Below are 20,419 nucleotides of genomic sequence, written 5' to 3'. Positions count from 1 at the left end.
CCACATATTGGATCACCGATTCCCCTTCGACTCCTTCTTTCAATCCCCATATTCTGATGTTATTTCTCCGTGACCTCCCCTCCATGTCCGATATCTTTGTCTCCATCTGTTCTTGTTTTTGAATCGCACACGTTAACACCTCGTGTATCTCTGTGTTCCATTCCTCCGTTTGCGCCGTTCTAGTCTGTACCTCTGTTACGTTTCTGTCCTGTTCCGCCATCTTCTCATCCACCCTTTTGAGTTCTGTATTCATTTCACCTCTGAAGTCCTCCTGTTCCTTCCTCAATTCCTCCCGTAACTTCCCAATATCATTTCTTATCGTGTCCGAGTTCAGTTTTATGGTCGCCTGCATCATGTCCGAGTTCAATTTTATGGTCGCCAATATCCCGGCCTGCTTGAGCACGACCCATCCTGGCATTTCCTTGTCCGTCTCAGCCGAGACTCCCCCTTCCTCCGCCTGCTCCTTCTCGGTCTCGCCTCGGGGGTTCTGCTCCATCGAACTCTCCTCTTCCTGTGAGTTCTCCATTTCTCTTTCCTTCATAATTGTTTTCTCCTCCTTCCTTCTCGTTTGCATCTTCATTTTTGATCACTTTTCGTCACTTTTCGGGTCTTTATTTCTCCGTTTTTCACTCTTTTGACCAGGAGCCTCACCGTGCGCGTGCTACCCTTCCGCTCTCATACCGGAAGTCCGGAAAATGCCATTATTGAACATAAACCTCACTGCCTTCGGTCAGGTGGTTTTGATAGAAATGTGTGGATTTCCACACACTAATGTCACTGCCATAAAGTAGTTTATGTCCATCATACACGCACAATACACATTTGTGTTGGGCATAAACCTGTTTTTTTTCTCATCTCTCTCCTGACAGGTATAAGCCTGTGAGAGAAGACGAGGACGGCAGCAAAGACGCAGTGGGAGGGAAGCGTGGCCGAGCGCAGACCGCCCCCACCAAGACCTCTCCTCGCAACGCCAAGAAGCAGGATGAGCTGTGGCACGGTAGGAGCCTCCCGTCTCAGCTGATAAAACATACTGGCTGTACCTGCATAGGCACACCGCTGGTTCTAACATAGATCTCTGAGCCTCTGCGTCAGATGATGCTATTCTTTATTTGAGTTACAACCATCTTTGTAAGCAAAGAATCTACTGGCAAGGAGGGGTAAAATGTTATATTTGTATTATAATTGTATATTTGAAATATTACCGGTAGATAAGATATTCCTTTATTGATCCCCTTGGGGAAATATCAGGCATCATAGCAGCATGGGGAGGGGATGTACAGGTATGGGCAGGGCAATAGTAGAAAGACATAAATATAGGCAATAAAACTAGATCTGAATATAAAAATATGAGGAAAAATAAACGGTCTAAACAAAGGTGCAGATGAGGGGCTGTATGCCCTATCGGCTATTACTATACGTTACAACAAATATAGGCAACAAAGAATTTGAATCTTCATATATGGTCATCAGCGGGGTCCCTCACACTCTCTCTCTCTCTCCCTCGCTCTCTCTCTTGCTCTCTCTCTCTCCCCCCCCCCCCCCCCCCCCCCCCCCTCCAGATGGTGTGTGTCCCAGTGTCGCCAGTCCTTTAGAGACGTACCTCATTTCGGAGCCACCAGAGACCATAACCTTTGACGACCCCTCTTTAGAGGTCAACCTGCTGCTCAGGGTCCTGTACTCAATCAGTAGATACTGGTTCTACCTGTATGATGTAAGTGTCCCGTCCAGTCTCCCAATCTTTAAAATCAACACTGATGAATGGTATACACACAACATGGCTGCCACTTGAACTTTGTATTATATGGGAACAGGGTGGAAAGAAACCCGACCTGAACATGACATGTGAATATGGTCAATTGTCAGGGCAAAATGCCTAACGGGCGAATTCGCCGTACATTCCAGTGAAACATACATACACAGAAAGTGCTTTATTATAAACCTATGGCCGCTATCTTAGGAGTACCGAAGAGGACTGCCCTGGTACACTAGGAAGTGACCTTTATGGCAAATACTGTCAATTAGATCTGAATATAGAAATATGAGAAGAAATTGTCTTTATGCCCGGTTATTATTTTACAATAAATATAGGCAACAAAGAATTAGAATCTGAATACCGTAATTCCTCTAATAGTAACCCCGGCTTGTATTTGTTTCAACTGTAGCGGATACCAGGCTTGTATTAGGAGGAGGCATGTATAAGAGAGAGGCCTATATTTCAAATTTTCAAACGGATCATAATGAATAAATCAACATTTTGTGTCAGTTTGAACCCAGTAAAATGTACTGGGTTCATTTATTGAAACCAAGTACTGTATGAAATAGTGCAATTACAGGTGGTCAAAAAAAGTTAAATAAAGTAAAATAGTGCAATCACAATACTGGTATAATAATAATAACAACTTTGTTTTATACAATTCTGAGGTAGGCTTACTCTCTTGGTAAACATTAACACCATACCATTATATGGTATTTACTGCACAGCCAGGCCAGCATATAACAACAATAACAAAATATACCCGACTTGTATTAGGAGGCCGGCTTATAATTGCTTAGATCAACAGCGCACCCGGTCATTAATAGAGACCCGGTTTTTAATTGTGTATACCGGTTACTATTAGAGGAATTACGGTATATATATATATATATATACTATGCGTAAGGGTAAAAGAAAACGGTATACACAAGGTGCAGTATACACAAGATACCCTAACTGGCAGGATATACATTGTTGTAGTCCATGCAGGTTTTGGTGGTTAAGAGTCAGACATTCCTAATAGTTCTGTTGTGAGTTTTTTTTTTTTTTTTTTTTTTAACAATGTTTATTGGTATTCTTTTTTTTCTTCAGTTTTACAGCATCAGTTCAACAACCATACAAAATGAAATGCTGCCAACTGCCCCCCCTCCCCCCTCCCCGAGTTACAGAAAAATAGATACAAAATACCCCCCCCCCCCCCCCCTGAAAGAAAAATAAAAAATCAATATAAACAAAACAAAAAAACTCTAGGCCAGACCCCCCCTCCCCAGACTAGGACCTCAACAAATTAAGTTCTTTTTTTTTTCTTTTTTTTTTAAATACACATTTTGAGAATTTAGTAAACCCAGTTACACCCGTCTAACAGGTGCCCATACTTCTACACCAAACAAATAAATATCTAACGTTACATCTTTTCTCTTCAAAGAGCAACTAATAACATTTACAGTATCATTCATTGCAATATATACCCATCAGAAAGACAAAAGGGAGCTTCAATAATAGCCTACATCGTCAACCTACTATGTAATCTGTTCTAAGTATTGCCTAAACCCAGCCCAGCATTTATCAAAGAGATGTGGTTTTTTTCTTAAGATTTGTTGTGAGAGTATGTTGAGGGTTGTGTTGTGTGTGTGTGTGTTGCAGAGTGCTGCCTGTAAGGAGATCATCCCCACCAGTGAGTTCATCAACAGTAAGCTGACCGCCAAGGCCAACCGGCAGCTGCAGGACCCGCTTGTCATCATGACCGGCAACATCCCCACCTGGCTCACGGAGCTGGGCAAGACCTGGTGAGACCACCAACACTACGTTCAACACAGACCCCCTTCATATTCTAGCGCTCGACTCTATGCTTCCTGGGATACGTTCACCTTGCGTTAATCGTGTCCTGCTCTCTCTTTCTCCTGTCCTCCATCCCCGCAGCCCGTTCTTCTTCCCCTTCGACACACGGCAGATGCTCTTCTATGTAACCGCCTTCGACCGCGACAGGGCCATGCAGCGCCTGCTCGACACCAACCCTGAGATCAACCAATCAGACTCTCAGGACAGCCGGGTGGCACCACGTCTCGACAGGAAAAAGGTGCGATGCTGTGCCATGTTACCATGGCGTTGTGATGTCTCATTTCCTGTCACCCGCTGGTCTCGCTGTAGATGTGGCATGGCTGAGAATTATAATGGAACGATGGAAGAGGTCTCCGGTTCATTTAGCTTCTGTGTGTCTAGGTATTCGTCTATAGAGGCCTTGTATAGTGTGTAGTTTTTCTTCCAACATGGCTGCCTGTGACCATTTTCATAATAAAATGCCTAATTCCTGTGCAGTGGTAGAGTAAGTGAAACACTGGAAAAGGCATGATGTTACTGTTCTACTGCCACTTGTTTACATGATCCAGGAGTAAATGTTCTTGTATATTAACTCATTCAGCGCCAGTCACGATGATAGTCGGGTTAACTCGCCATCGCTTGAGCGGCAATCACGAGTATAGTCTGGTTTTAATCGTTATTTATTTTAGCGATATCTATACATTTTCATCCATTCAGCCTGATGGCAAATACCGCCGCCTACGCCTTCCAGCTGGTATTGCACTCCATTGGGAATGGTGTAGTTTATTTTCTGGGATCCGAGCCGTGCGGGCGGGGTTTAAATACTCAGGCGAGGTAGGCCTCAACAACGATGGCATGGAACACTAACCCCGCCCGCCCGTCAATGTGTAACGGTCAGTAATGTGGTACGGACCTCCACGAGCAGTATTTGGAATGGCGATCAGATCATTGGATTATTTCTTTTGCATTACATCAGATACAAGGTAAGAACACTATATATAAATTTGATCATTGATCTGATATTTATTTCTACCCCAATCGACGCTGTCTCTGTGTGGCTGTGTGCCGTTGGGTGGGAGGAGGCGGCGGTGGAGCCCCGCGGTCCAGGGCTCTTTTCATTCTTGCATGAGGAAGGATAATAATAATGATCTAGCGTTGATTTCAGGAAGATTCGATAATCAGGCGAAAAATGACAACGTGTTTAGTGTATTCCTAAAACGCTATTATCGCGTCTTTCTCTGGAATTACTCAGAAGCACCCAAACTATACTCGTATTCAAAACGGTATAAAACGGAAATGTACTGATGTACATGTACATACATGTTGACTGGAAGCAACTCACTGATAATCAACGGGTGTATTAGACCAGCTATAATTTAAGATATATTTTAAGCACTCGCAAATCTCGCAGTCCCCCCATTGATTAAAGCGGTGGCGTACTAGACCTCCCTCCCTCTTGCAGAGACCAGTCTCATATTTATTTCCTCTCCCCAGACCTTCAAGGTCGTTCCTCTCGCCGGCCCTAACTGCCTCCCTGTCGGTGTGGATTCTACTTTCTTCAACAGACTTGGCTCCCTACTCAAACTACAATGCATCAACTAGTAAGCTGGTCATTTGCAGCAATTGATCGAATTTTCTCTTCAAGGAAGCAGAACGCAGCTGATCCACTGTGTACAATCGGGACATATCAAGCAGGCTTTGCGATTGACAGTTGGAATAAATGGTGCTCAATCTGCCTTTTATTCTTTTGAAATTGAGGATGTTGAGGATGTGTACATCCTCACATTCCTGCTGATCGGTTTGGGAGCGATCGCTATCTGGATCTGGATTTGTACAAGAATATTCGGGAAAAGAGACTAACAAAAGGATGATAACCGTGTGGACCGCTGCCTGACAGCTGTGGCCAGACTGGAAGTCTCCCACATGGAACTTGTTAAAAGACTCGCTGTCGATTCACCTGACGAACAATTGAGAGGTCAAGTCTTGCTGGGGGTCGCGCAGGACATTAAAAGCACGACAACTCGAATTTGAGTCAAAATGGTGCTTTTGGGAATCATTGTCTAGAATATCTTATCTTATCTTATATCGGGCATATCGCTCCGGCGCTGAATGAGTTAAGACATGGCAACCATTGTTTTGCACATAGAAACTGTGAAGGAAAAATGGGCCATTCCAAAAATGTGTTGCAATTCATTGATTATTTTAGACTTTTTGTAAATTTTACTTGTTATTTTTAATGTGTACTAGAATCTGCATCTCTAGATGGATTTGTACTATCAATTATTATTAGTAGTAGTATTTATTCTAGGACTGTCAATATTAACGCATAATTTTTTTTTTAATTATTTTGAAAAGCTGAATGCGTTAAATTAACACAATTAATTGCATTACCCTTTATTACCCCAGCCGCCTCCCATAGCGTTAGCATCCAGCTGGGTGGCCGGTGTGTTTACGCTCCTGGATCACTCTGACATGCAAACGTGACTAGAGAACCTCTGGATGTTTATAATTTCATAATAAAAAATGTCCTGACTGACTTTTGGAGTAAACCCAAGTTGTATAAACAATGCCGTGATGAGCGGTAATGGCGAGTTGTGAGTAATGTTACACAGATCGAGCTATGCTATGCTTTCTAATTACACTTGGTAGCAGCGTTTTTGATCCCAAAATCATTGGATCACCTTTCAACCCGTGACCGATGAGTACTTATGATTACTTTCAGACACGTTTTTCTACTTGTTTTTTTTAATATGCATTTAATATACGTGATTAACGCAAGCAAATCATTTAACGATTGATGAGCTATCGATTCGTATCCTTCATTTATTTGTTTGAACATTTTTCCTCTTCACTTCCTTCCTCGTCTGGTCTCCTGTCTCCAGAGGACGATAAACCGTGAGGAGCTGCTGAAGCAGGCGGAGTCGGTCATGCAGGACCTGGGCAGCTCCAGGGCCATGCTAGAGATCCAGTATGAGAATGAGGTATACCACTGTCACTTCTGTTCTCCATTACAGTATAGACTTAGACCATTTGTCTGGTATCCTTGGACAAACGGTATTGAGATTTGAGATATCTATTTTCTCTTATTTAGAGACTACTAACATCTTTCTGTGTCAAACATTTTGAAAATCGAATGGCTTTGCTTAGGTTTTTTACATGTTACCGGTGCCCCCCCCCCCCCCCCCCCCCCTGATAGTCAGGTTTGTACTCCAGTGCTTACCCTAATTTGATGGCACAAGGGACTGTCAAGTTGGATCCTGTATTTTGGTAAAGGTACTATGATGAATTAGTGCCCCCCTCACCTCTTGGTTCTCCTCTGTTACTAGGTGGGCACTGGTCTGGGCCCGACCCTGGAGTTCTACGCCCTGGTGTCCCAGGAGCTGCAGCGGGCCGACCTCGGGCTGTGGAGGGGTGAAGAGGTCACCCTGGCCAATCCTAAAGGTACTGCTAACCCTAAAGTCAATGTGATGTGATTGGTCCACTTGCCTCAAGCTGCACATTCCCACACTTACCTTGCTCTCGTAAGATTCTGAAAAGACAAGGAGACGAGGGACAACTTACATGAATGATAACTTTTATTTAAAATGGACACCACAGCTACATTGGACCAGTCACAGTGGACAGATCAGATGTGTTGTTTGCATGTTTATAGCACGAGTGCTACTTTTCAACACTAGTCCATTGGGGTTTTTCTAAAAGATGGAATAAAATACAGTATAATACAGAATTAAAATCACAAATCAGAACAAATAGTTACTGTCAATAGTTTGTCAAGTTACTGTCACATGACCATGGTATTGTATCCATAGCTATAATATAAAATATAGATTTAGCTCTACAAACAACGTGACGCACAGTGAAACTATGTAATGAAAACCTGGCCGTGATAATAGCTAGATGGGGAAATTGAATGGCCCCGAATGTGTTAACGGAGAAGCCAGACTGTCCAAAAGAACTCTTGCACATGGGAACAGTACAGTCACCATTATTGGAAGCTTGTGTGTTTGCTCTGCTAGACATGGTGTCAGATCAGGTGTATGTCCCATCTTTTAGAGTTGTATCTGGGAAGCCTAACTTTTCAACTTTTTTCATCATTTTCAATGTCTAACCGTGGTGGTTTGCTCCCGCAGGGAGCCAAGAAGGGACCAAGTACATGTTCAGCTCCAGAGGACTGTTTGCTGTTCCCTTTGGCAGGACGACCAAACCAGCACTCATTGCCAAAATCAAAATGAAGTTCCGCTTCTTGGGGAAACTGATGGCCAAAGCCATTATGGACTTCAGACTGGTAAGGATGTCCTGGGGTTTTCAATCGGGGCTTCAAATTCAGTTGGCTCTGAAGGGGGTGAACACCAGCCAAATTCTGGCACATCTTTTCCTCTGGCTGGTAAATCTACTCCAAACTTTGGCAGGTATACAACCAGACTCATTTCTATTCTAAAATAAAATTTGGCTGGCAGAATAATTGTCGAACTTATCAGCCAATGGATGGACTGTTTAAAGGAATGCACCAACATTATGGGAAATGTCTTCTCCAGAGTCAACAAGAAGATAAGATACCAATTTCCTCCAGCAATGGACCACTAGCCAAGCTGTTGGCCAAAAACACCTCCCAGAGTTTTAAGCTAGGCTAGTGGTCTATATATGCTTCCATTCATTTATGCTAAGCTAGGCTAGCTTGCAGATGGATAGCTTTCTACTGAACGCACAGTCTTTATCTATCTTGTCTGACTCTAGAGAACACTGTAAGCATGTTTCCCATAATGTTGGTGTGTTCCTTAAGTTTCCTTCTAACATTTCCTCCACCCCTCTAGGTGCTGACACACATTTTTAAATCATACCTGTTGTTTTCACTTGTGACATTCAAGCATTTTCAGTGCTAATTTGAAATTGTAAGACTGTCCATTGATGCTCCTCCCAGTATTGTTGTTATGGTAGTAGTAAATCAATCCATATAAAGAAAATGTGTATCTACCAAGTAACGTGTCCACATTCTAGTCTCGTCAGGTTTCTGGCATAATAAACTATGCTCATTGCTCACCTTAAACCCTGTTAGCAAGCGCCCCCAAAATTGGCCATTTTAGTTCGTTTTTGAGGACTGCATACTTTCTTTGCAAACCAAAACAACATACTTTATACTTATAGCACATGCATGAGCCTGGTTTCTTTTGAAAGATGACATTCTGAAGTTTCTGATTCCAGATAAAAATTCTCTTTTCTCATATTTTTTTTATTCAGCACAAAATCAAGACCGTACAGATATGCAGATATACTTTACAACACGTTCTCAATTTACATGTCTGTACCGTATCATTTAAAAATAATTTTATTATCTTTTCCCCCCCTCCTTTTTTCCGATTTTTCTCCCATCCCACTGTTAGTCGTTATGCCAATTCCCAACCCCCTTCCTGGTTGTTGCGCACCCCCCCCCCCCCCCCCCTACTGTTGGTCCGGGAGGCCGGAGACTGTCACATGTTTTCCTCCGACACATGTGCAGCCAGCCGGCAGCCAGCCTGGCAGCGCAGATTCTCACCGGGAGAGTGTAACGTGTGGAAGGTCGCACTACCTCTCTCCAGATCCTACCCTCGCTGTGCAGGCGCCCCGACCGAACTGTAGGGGTCGCTGTCCACAACGCCCAGGACCCACCCACGGCTTCCCTCCCCCTAACTCAGCCAAACGAGTTAGTATAGCGATCAGCCCAAGCCAAGGCAATGCTGACTCTCCGGGAGTCGAGACCGCAGCCTCTTGCACTTGTGACGAGCACAATCTCCGCTACGCCACCTGACCGCCTGTACCATATCATTAAGAGACAGCTATGCTTGGGGAAGGGGCGTGGGGGGAACATAAAAAAACAACAGGTAAACCATTATACTACATGTCAACCTCTCTTCTCTGGGTGTTGTAGGAACCTCAGTCACCTTCTCTTCTCTGGGTGTAGTACAGTAGGAGCCTCAGTCAACCTCTCTTCTCTGGGTGTAGTACAGTAGGAACCTCAGTCAACCTTGTTTCCTTCCTGGTTTTAAACTAGGGATGTCTGATATTATCGGCCGATATCGGCATTAAAATGTGATATCGGATTTTTTATTTATTATTATATAGATATATATATACCGGTATATACATTTCTATAACCTTTATTTACCCAGGCAAGTAAGAACAAATTCTGATTTTATTTATTGCCAAAAGTATGCATAATGTTGTGTTAATTCCACAACAAGAGATATGTAATGTTAATTACCTGAAATTATTCCATTTTTTGGGGGGGTTAACCCTGCATATATCGGTATCGGTTGATATCGGTATCGGAAATTAACAGTTGGACAATATCGGTATTGGTAAAAAAGCCTTTGCAACCTAATCAGATGAGTCATCCTCTCCATGTCCTGAATTTATTTAACCTTGATTAGCCATTGGTTATGTGTTGGGGAACTGGGCTTCAACCAATTAATTGTAATCATTTTCTTGGCAGCAGTTAACAGTATTTGAAGAAGATACACACTTTTCCTTCCCTCAATGCCCTCCGGTATGACTCCGAGGATGGCCGTTTTGAAATCTTGTGGGATGTCCATGTCGAATACTTTTTTTACACAATCTGAATACATCATCCCAGAAGTGACATAATTTTGGGCATGTCCAGAAAATGTGTGTATGGTTACCTATTTGTTCACCACATCCCCTCCAGCATTCGCTTGTGGGAGTCGTACCTGCTTTAGCGGTCAATAAGGGGTTCTTGAAAAACCTACTAATGACCTTCCATTTATATTCTCTCCAGAAATTTAAATTAGTCACCTTATGTGCTTCAGTACAAACATTGAATCAAATCAAATCAAATCAAATTTATTTATAGGGCCCGACAACACACGTTAATGTCCCCATGGGCCGTACATGTCTTCTTTAAACAAGTCAAGAAGAAAACATAACTAAGTCAAGAACAGAACAAGAACACCATAAGGTCCAACATTTTTTAGATGAATGCAAATAAATGAAAGAATGCAAGCACTCCCAGACATACCCCACGCGAAGGTAAGGAAAAACTCACTAAAACCTAACAATAGGGGAAAAAAGCTCCACAGGCAGTGTGGAGGAGAGAAACCTTAGAAGGGCCATTCAAGGGGGGATCTCCCTTCTTAGATGTTGGTGATAGTAGTGTTGCAGACGGACAGTTGGTAAGCATGCACTCATGTGTGTGGTGAAACACAGATGAGTGCATGCAATAGCAACTGTACATTTTGAAAGATTAAAGATAGAGCTAATAGCGATAACAACTGAACATTTTGAAAGATTAAAGATAGAGTTGATAGCGGATCTATTTGAGGCACAGGGGCGGCGCAAAGAGGGTCACGTCCTCCCCGTCTTAGTCACGGGACATTCAACACGCCGGTCGTTGCTCAGGGACAGCCGGAGACGGGGAGATAGGGGGTGGCGCAGAGAGGGTCGCGAACTCCCCGACATCATCGCGGGACATCCGGCACTCCGGTCACCACTACGAGACCTCCGGAGACAGGGGGGCACGCAGAGGGGGTCGCAATCTCCCGGCCTTCGTCACGGGACGTCCAACACTCCGGTCAACACTCCAGGACAGCAAGTCATAGGGAGACAGGGAGACGGGACAGGCGTTAGACAGCTCATGAGATTGTAGTAGGCGGACATAGCAATAGATACAAGTGGTAGGCATATATGTGAATGGAGTAGATATATGAAGTAAGCGTATTATGTGAATAGAATAGAAGTACTTAACCCAGCAATGAAACCGCGTTGACTGTTAATCTGTTAACAGTCTGTTAATACTGTTAATCAGTTGACGGGACCACGGACAGACGGCGGTGAATAACTGATCCAAGGCCTCGGAGGTGCATGTAGAGCAGTCACTACAATCTTGGCCAAGACCCCGAGACATCCATCACCTTAGTCAGCGCCAGGAGACGGGCACTCAGAGAGAAGGGGGAGGGAGGGGGGGGAGAGAGGGGAGGGGGGGGGGGGGGAAGAGTTAGAGAGTTCCCATGTTTGTGGTGCTGCAAAGGAGCAGACATGTAGTGCCATGTAGTACCATGTAGTACCATGTAGTACCATGTAGTACCCTGTAGTGCCATGTAGTACCCTGTAGTACCCCGTAGTGCCATGTAGTACCCCGTAGTACCCCGTAGTACCCTGTAGTGCCATGTAGTACCCTGTAGTGCCCTGTGGTACCATGTAGTGCCATGTAGTACCCTGTAGTGCCATGCAGTACCATGTAGTACTCTGTGGTACCATGTAGTACCCTGTACCCTAACTAAACTACCCTATAGTAAACTACCCAGTGGTACCATGTAGTACCCTGTACCATAACTAAACTACACAGATTAATCTAAAGGTCAGTCCCCGACCAGGTGAGATCAAGGTAGGTTGAAGGAGAGAGAGAAAAGATGAGTCTTAAGCAGGGATTTAAAAGCTTCGACAGAGCAGGCGCCCCTGATGACGGCAGGTAATTTGTTCCACAGGTAGGGAGCGCGGTAGACAAAGGCTCTGTGGCCGGCGGATTTCTTTTTAAGTTTTAACCCTAGGGGTCGATAGAAGCCCCGCATTTTGTGAGCGCAGAGCACGAGCGGGCGAGTATCGGGAGATGAGATCGGATAGATAGAGCGGTGCAAGCCCATTTAAAATTTTGTAGGTGAGGAGTAGCACTTTAAAGTCAGAACGGGCTTGGATAGGAAGCCAATGTAGGGCGGACAAAACTGGTGTGATGTGATCAAATTTTCTAGTTCTGGTTAGTATCCGTGCAGCCGCATTTTGCACGAGTTGAAGATTTTTGATGCTTGAATTAGGTATGCCTGAAAAAAGTGCATTACAGTAGTCCAGACGTGATGAGACAAAAGCATGAATCAGGGTTTCAGCATCAGCCAGAGTTAAAATGGGGCGTATTTTTGCGATATTACGAAGATGGAAGAATGCAATTGAACCACTTCTCTTGTGAGATCTCCTGTTGGAGCTCAGCCTCCCACTTCAACTTAAGGTATAGCGAGTCATTGGGGTTCATTGATATTAGGTTTTGATATAATTTAGAAAGAATTTTTTGTATTCAAGCATCAATTTGGATATTAGCTATAAAGCGTTCTATTGCAGAAGGGTGTAGAATTTTTTCCCAATCTTCCTGGTTAAAAAAATACCTTAATTGGAGACATCTGAAAAAGTCAGTACTAGGAAGGCTAAACTCCACTCTGAGTTGTTCGAAAGATTTAAGCTGGCCGGAGTGAATAAATTGGTGAACAAATTTCAGACCCTTTGTCCTCCATCCACTGAATCCTGCATCCAAAGTTGATGGTGTAAAGTCCCCAATGAAACCAATTGAGGTCAGGCCCGGTGTTAAAGGAAACCTGAACTCTTTCTGGACCTCTCTCCATATTTTTATCGTGAATCTGGACCACACACCTATTGAGTCCTCCCTTATCTTATGTCCAGAGAATAATAAGGTAGTAATTTGTTTGTGTAGATAAATCTTTTTCCATTTTTAACCATCTTGATGACAAATCATCTGTAATCCAGCTGTGCAAGGGTCTAAATTGAGCAGCCCAAAAATAATATTTGAGGTTAGGGAGGGCCAAACCGCCAGCAGTTTTGGCCAGCTGTAATGTTTTGAAACACACTCTAGGTAATTTCCCCTGCCATATTAAACGTGCAAGTAATCGATTTAGTCAATTAAAAGTGGGGTTATCAATTGGGATGGGCAGCATTTGAAACAGATACAGTAGTCTAGGGACTATGTTCATTCTGATTCTTTTATTTCCACCCTCCCTATCAAGGAAAGAGGCAGAACAGTCCATCTATCCACTTTCCTCTCTGATCTTATTGATAAGCCTTGTGTAGTTGGCTTTATACAATTGGTCAAATGTGGGTGTTATGGTATTGCCTAAATATTTAATACCAGTACTTGGCCATTTAAAAGGGAAGAGGGATCTGGCCTGTTGGGAAATGTTCCCCCCAATGGCCAGTGCCTCTGTTTTGTGTTAATTTTATATCCAGAGTAATAACCAAATGTTTTAATTTTACTCATAAGGCATGGAATTGACCTCACTGGGTCGGATAGCATACAATGAAATCTTATGTTCTTCCTCTCCCACGTTCACTCCCCTGATATTAACCTCTTCTATTGAAATATCATACAGTAGAGGGGAAAGACTGCAACCCTGCCTAACTCCCCGTTGTAGGCTGAAGGGAGTAGAAATGTTGCCATTCACACAGACTTCAAATCTGAATATAATACTCTAATATAATTAATAAAAATTTCTAAAGTTTGAAATAAAAATTCCCATGAAACCCGGTCAAAAGCCTTTTCGGCATCCAGAAATTTTAAAGCTAACGTAATACAGTTACATAGGTCTGAACTTGAGTTGTAAAAAAACTTGTTACTCAAGTGTTTCAAGTTTCTTTAATAGTTGTCATACAGAAGTACAGAATACTTTCATACAAAATGCTTCTTACTGTTACGCTCCAGAGACTGTGCTAGACAAGATAGTATCAAATAACATAGTATAGCATGTAATTTAGAAGTAGAAAATGAGGTCACAGTGTTCAGTATAGACATATGTACAATGTTCGATGCTGAATAGACGTAACTGAGTTACCATATAATATACAATACTATGCAGTGTACTAATGTACAGTACTATATAGTGCAAAGCAGAAATGGGATGAGGTACAATTTAGGTACAATTTACAGTAAGGTGTACGAGTTGTAGTGCAATCCTTCATCAATAAATATAAAGTGTGGGGAGTGGGTGCTACAGTGTGTTTGTTTAAAGTGAGTGTGTGCTATAAAGTGTGTGGAGTGGGTGCTACAGTGTGTTTGTTTAAAGTGAGTATGTGTGTGCTATGTGCGTTTGATGGTTGTTGTTGTGTAGTGTTCATTGTTCGTTTAGCAGCCTGATGGCCTGGGGATAGAAGCTTCTTCTGAGTCTTTCTGTGCTCGCCTTGAGACTCTGGTATCGCTTGCCTGACCGCAGCAGTTCAAAGAGGCAGTTGTTCGGGTGACTGGAGTCTTTAATGATTCTCTTAGCCTTGCCCCTGCAACGCTTGTTGTAAATGTTCTGGAGGGTGGGGAGCCCCCCTCCAATTGTGCGTTCGGCTGAACGTGTCACTCTTTGTAGTCTGCTTCGGTCTTGTGCAGTGCTATTCCCAAACCAGGAGGTGATGTTGCCAGTCAGGATGCTCTCTATTGTACACTTAAGGATCTTCTGACTGACTTGGAACTTCCTTAGGCGCCTGAGGAAGTAGAGGCGTTGTCGTGCCTTCTTCACAACACTGTCAATGTGTGTGGTCCATGTCAAGTCCTCGGATATGTAGGCTCCGAGGTACTTAAAGCTGTTGACTCTCTCAACCGGTGCCCCGTCGATGCTGAGGGGGCTGTAGTCCTTGACCCCCGACCTCCTGAAGTCCACAATCATCTCCTTTGTTTTGCTGACGTTCAGGGAGAGGCTGTTTTCCTGGCACCATCCCGCCAGGACCTTGACCTCTTCCAGGTAGGCCCTCTCGTCGTTGGCAGAGATCAGACCCACCACCACTGTCGTCAGCAAATTTGATGATTGTATTGCTACTCCGCTGAGCCACACAGTCGTGTGTGTACAGGGAGTAGAGGAGGGGACTCAGAACACAGCCCTGGGGGGCCCCTATGTTGAGGGTGATGGATGAGGAGGTGCAGTTGCCTGCTCTCACCACCTGGGGTCTGCCCGTCGGGAAGTCCAAGACCCACTGGCAGAGGTCATAGTTCAAGCCCAGGTCCCTGAGCTTGGCTATGAGTATGGAGGGGACTATGGTATTGAATGCCGAGCTGTAGTCGATGAATAGCATTCTCACATAGTTCCCCTGCCTCTTGTCCAGGTGTGATGCTGCTGTGTGCAGCACATGGGCTATGGCGTCCTCCGTGGACCTGTTGGGGCGGTATGCAAATTGCAGGGGGTCCATGTTGATGGGGAGGGAGGAGCAGATGTAGCCCTTTACTAGCTTCTCAAAGCACTTCATGGCTATGGAGGTGAGAGCTACAGGGCGGTAGTCGTTGAGGCAAGCAGGCTTGGATTTTTTGGGTACAGGGATAATAGTGGACTTCTTCAGCAGGGGTGTACAGTGCGACATATATCGCACGTGCTACAGCAACAGCTGTCTGTGCGATGGATGGATTTACTTCAGTAGCACTGGTGCGATAGGGATTCGGTTCATATAGATACTCTTATTTTGAAAATCCTGTAGCGGGTCTCATTTCTGCCCACGCGCAGCTCCAGCTAGGCTCCGAAAGCTAGCAACGTTCAGGTGCATATGATACTCTTATTTTGAAAAAACTCTTGTGACAACTCGACGAGTCGTATCCGCCCTATCCGTGCTTGTGCTTCTGCATTATCTGCAAGCAGAGCAGCGCGTTGGTCGGTTGGTGCGCACTGCTGCGTTAACACGGCAGTGCGCCTACACGTCCCGAAATATGTCTGTGGTGTTTTTTCTTTCTCGCATCTACATGCTTTGCACCGTCGCCATTCCTTTATGCGCACATCGCCCGAAATTAACGTTTATGTACCATTACAATCACTACAACGTTGGCAAGCTAACAAGCTAATCCTGATCAGAGGCGCAGAGCCAGCAGACAGTGTGGAAAGGGAAATGGGGGGCACTCTCTCCCCTTCCCTGTGTGTGTGTGCGTGCGTGCGTTTGGAAAGACGATGAAGTCACTAGTCAGGACTCAGGACAGGAGTATATTATAGTAAACTGAGGATGGACAGATAATGATGATATTCAAATATAAACAAGTTTCGAGAGGAGTGGAAGTTTGAAGACAGACTAGACTACAATATGATGCGGGGGTGGTGAGTTGAAACAGTGTGTGTGAATGAATGAATGAAAACTTTATTTAACAGATTGCAGAATGGGTACAGTACGGCTCAATACACAATTGTTAAGGGGATGCAGACCAGAGAAAGACGTTTGTCTTGTTTACATCAGGGTCCCCCATTGTGTGTGTGTGTGTGTCCCAACCGACCCCATTTCTATGTTTCAATAAATTATTTGCATTTAAAACTATTAACACTGACTCATTCCTTCAGTCCACTCAAAATTATGCTAATATTCCTTGTTGTTTATGATATTAATTGAAAATAGCATATGAGAGTATCATAGTAATAATAACACATGGCGATATACTAAATGACAGCCAAACATGGCACTGCAACTAAATAACACAAATACAATAGGCACATTTGTGACTGTTACAAATATAACACGTTTTATACTTGTGCTACAAGATTTTGGCCTGTGCTACAAAACTATCAACCTCTGTAGCACCAGTGCTATGTGCAAAAAAAGTTAACGTACAGCCCTGTCTTCAGGCAGGTGGGGATGACAGCCTGTTCTAAGGACAGGTTAAATATGTCAGTGAATACCGGGGCCAGTTGGTCGGCACAGACTTTAGTAGTCCAGAGGTAGTATTTCCCCAGAAGGTGATATGGCTTACAAATCCAGACAGAGCCATAGCCTGAAGCCTTATGTAGTACATATCCAAATTTCATAAAGATCCATTCAGAAATGAGTGATTTTGTAAACTGTGTACAAAGAAAAACTCAGTTTTCTCATAGACTTCAATTCATTTGGCTTCCTGTTAAAGAATTTAATTGTTCACCTAGATCCCTGATTCATACATCCCCACATGGGGTATCATTGGAAGCCACACTCCTTGGCTACAACGATCCACAATCATTTTCGAGATCGGATCTAGATTGACTGAACTACTGCAGCCTGAGTCGGGAGTGGTATTTTGCGCAATACCGTGTACTTTGCACAAGCCTCAAATACCGGCATGTAACTCGAGAACCGCTGAACGGATTTTGTCGCTATCGACAGGCAACAAATAAGCCTTCAATTCGATATATATATTGTATTACAAAATATGCACACCGAGCCACTAGGGGTTGCCAAAGTGCCGTTTGCAAAAAGTCAGAAAAACTGCCCTGATATGGGCTGTCGCAGCTTAACACATTGAGTGCCACGGACGCGTTTTGTCGTTAGTTCATGCCGACCGTTGAGTGCCCCCGACCATATATAGCGTTTGTTTGGCGTTTTTTATTTGTATTGGCGATTTGAATTCATATTTCATCAATCGAGCCTCGGGTTAGTGCTGCAGAGTCTCTCTGAGCTCAATTGGGAAGATACCGCCCCCTATCGTCTCTCCCTGTGGTACTGCACCCCATTACTTTACACTGATGCAGGGGGGGTGGCCAGTTTCCTAATTTTATTTTTCCGTCAAGGCCAACTGAAGGATTGATTGTGCTCGCCGGCCCGGAAAACGTGTGGATTATGTATTTACAGTACCCAACACTGTAATCAATAAGCGTGATCGATATTTGGAATGGCGATCAGGAATTGGAATAATCTTTTTGGATAACATCTGATCTCGGGTAAGGAATTTATTTTACCAGTCTTAAGCTATGTGTCCACTCAAAGCCTTTTTTTCAAGGCGGACCGCTTTGAAAAAAGAAGAAAAAAGTGCTTTGAGCGTCTTTCTGGGTCTCCCCAGAGCTCGCGCCAGCCGCGGCTCCGCCCCTTCCTCGATGAGTTACATTGATGAGTGCGCGCTCCTTTCCAAAAAAGTTGAACTAGTTTCAACTTTATGAGCTGGGAGTGCTCCGCCAAAAATGCTGCCGTCGAGAGCTCATAAAACGCAAGGCGCGGCTCTGGGAAGAGGAGCGCGCCTGACTCTTCTCCAGCATAGAAATTAATGACAGAAAGGAGCTGACAACTCATAAAACGTTGGCTATGGACACAAGCCCTTAGGATAATCAGAGCCGTTTTCACCTATATCTCACCGCTTGCCCTATGCGTATGTGTGGCTGTGATCGCTGATGAGGAAATGAGAGAATCGATTTTTCAGCCCGCCTCTAGCGTGCATAAGTACATATATACTATCGATAATCTAGTGTTTATTTGAAAACTATTCATAAATGGGCTGAAAAATTACAACGTTTTTGTGTATGCTAGAATATTCCAGTAAATGCTTTTTATCACTGAATCTATATATTTTCCTGAAAAATTAGGGCTTTTCAAAATGCTATAAAAAGAAAATGAACCGATTATTTAAAATAAAAATACGTTTTGGGCGGCCAAGTGGCGCAGTGGGCAAGGCGCTCGCCACTAGTGCAGGAGATGCTGGGTTCGAGCCCAGCTCTCGGCATTGCTACCAGCTTGGCTGGTCGTTCATACTAACACAATTGGCAGTGTTAGCGGTGGGAAAGCTGGTGGGTGGGTCCTGGTCGTTGTAAACGGCGACTCCTACAGTTCGGTCGGGGCGCCTGCTCAGCGAGGAAAGGATCTAAGGGGGGTAGTGTGATCCTTCCACACGTTACACCCTCTCAGTGAGAGTCCGTGCTGCCAGGTGAAAAGAAGCGGTTGATTGGCTACACATGTGTCGGAGGAAGCATGTGATAGCCTCCACTCTCCCAGACCGACCGTAGGGGGTAGGTGCGCAGTGACCAGGAAGGGGATTGGGAATTGGCATAACGACTAACATTGGGATGGGAGAAAAACGGAGGAAAAAGGAGGGAGGAAAAGATAAAAAATTTAAATAAATCAGTTTCTACAATGTTGACTGCAAACAAGTCATTGATAAATGACGGGCAAATTAGACACATAGCCATAATTTAAGACGGAGATTATGCGATCACAACGCTATCATTGAAGTGGGTGGTGGCATTCAACCATGCTTAAGAGTTTTTCAACACACTTCTGTTTTTTTGCCCAGGTCTGTTATTGTCGTCATTTTCTAACCTCTCCACCCTCTAACTCACCCCCACTTTCCTCTCCTCCTCATCCTCCAGCTGGACCTGCCCCTGGGGCTGCCCTTCTACAAGTGGATGCTGAGGCATGAGACGTCCATCAGCTCCCATGACCTGGTCAACATCGACCCTGGTGTGGCCAAGTCCATCCAGCACCTGGAGGACATCATCCGCCAGAAGAAGAGGCTGGAGCAAGACCGTTCACAGGTTAGAGAACATCAGCACCGTCTATACCTGAGGTTAGAGAACATCAGCACCGTCTATACCTGAGGTTAGAGAACATCAGCACTATCTATACCTGAGGTTGTTTGACTTTATCAGCCCACTGGCCCAAAGAAGAAAATACATTAATTTCCCTGTGCTAGGCACCCAGGGTTATCAAACCTGTTGCAAGTGTCAGGAAATCTGCAGCTTTCAATGACTCGTGGCGCTTGCAACGTCATCATTAGAACATTTCATTCTCAACATTTTATTTATTTATATAAATGTTAATATTTATGAGATTGTTGCACCTTGAAAGGGTTCAAACGCATCACGCGAGGACCCATCAGCAATAGGCCTGCAACATCTTTTGGCCCGAACCATACATGAAGAAGCGTAAGGTTGAAGATTGTGGTGCTAAGCATTTGGGAAATCGAGCCATGTTTTGTATTTTTCAAATGGAAAGAATTCTCTGAGTGAGAATGCACTCAAAAGTGAAGCCATAGGTCGACGTTGTGAAACTCACTAACAAGGTTCTCCTTGCCTATTCAATTCTTAACCAGCCCACCTACATGTATTTTTCCTCACCACCTGAGGGAAAATGTGTAATATCCACCAAAACATCATGGACATTTTTTTTCCTTTCCCTTGCAGATGGCAGTTTAATGAGCTCCAATAGTAACGCTCCTATACATATGGCTTCTAAATGTTCCTGTGTGCTGTTCAACCCTCATCTCTGTGCTAAACACACCTCATTGATGTGACTGACTGTTCTAACATCCAGGGCCAGGGGAATATACACTATATTCTGCACTTTAAATCCTGTCCTGTTAGTCTGTGCTTGGACCAAAAAGATATAACACGGCACACT

At 44.1% G+C, this 20,419-nt stretch overlaps 1 protein-coding gene across 1 annotated transcript in view; it reads left to right on the top strand.

Moving 5' to 3' along the window:
* trip12 (thyroid hormone receptor interactor 12) overlaps nucleotides 1–20,419 on the top strand; it is a 192,868-nt gene that overhangs the window by 140,006 nt on the left and 32,443 nt on the right. Inside the window, exons 30-37 of the mRNA XM_084323030.1 lie at nucleotides 870–997; nucleotides 1,560–1,711; nucleotides 3,398–3,540; nucleotides 3,674–3,830; nucleotides 6,454–6,552; nucleotides 6,898–7,012; nucleotides 7,702–7,856; nucleotides 19,390–19,554. Coding sequence (XP_084179156.1) covers nucleotides 870–997; nucleotides 1,560–1,711; nucleotides 3,398–3,540; nucleotides 3,674–3,830; nucleotides 6,454–6,552; nucleotides 6,898–7,012; nucleotides 7,702–7,856; nucleotides 19,390–19,554 — 1,114 coding nt within the window. The remainder of the gene's footprint in view (nucleotides 1–869; nucleotides 998–1,559; nucleotides 1,712–3,397; nucleotides 3,541–3,673; nucleotides 3,831–6,453; nucleotides 6,553–6,897; nucleotides 7,013–7,701; nucleotides 7,857–19,389; nucleotides 19,555–20,419) is intronic.

The sequence above is a fragment of the Notolepis coatsorum genome (genome assembly GCF_963971535.1).
Source record: "Notolepis coatsorum genome assembly, chromosome: 1".
Taxonomy (NCBI): Eukaryota; Metazoa; Chordata; class Actinopteri; order Aulopiformes; family Paralepididae; genus Notolepis; species Notolepis coatsorum.
The sequence above is the reverse complement of the archived record's forward strand: the minus strand, read 5'-3'. Positions and strand labels throughout refer to the sequence as shown.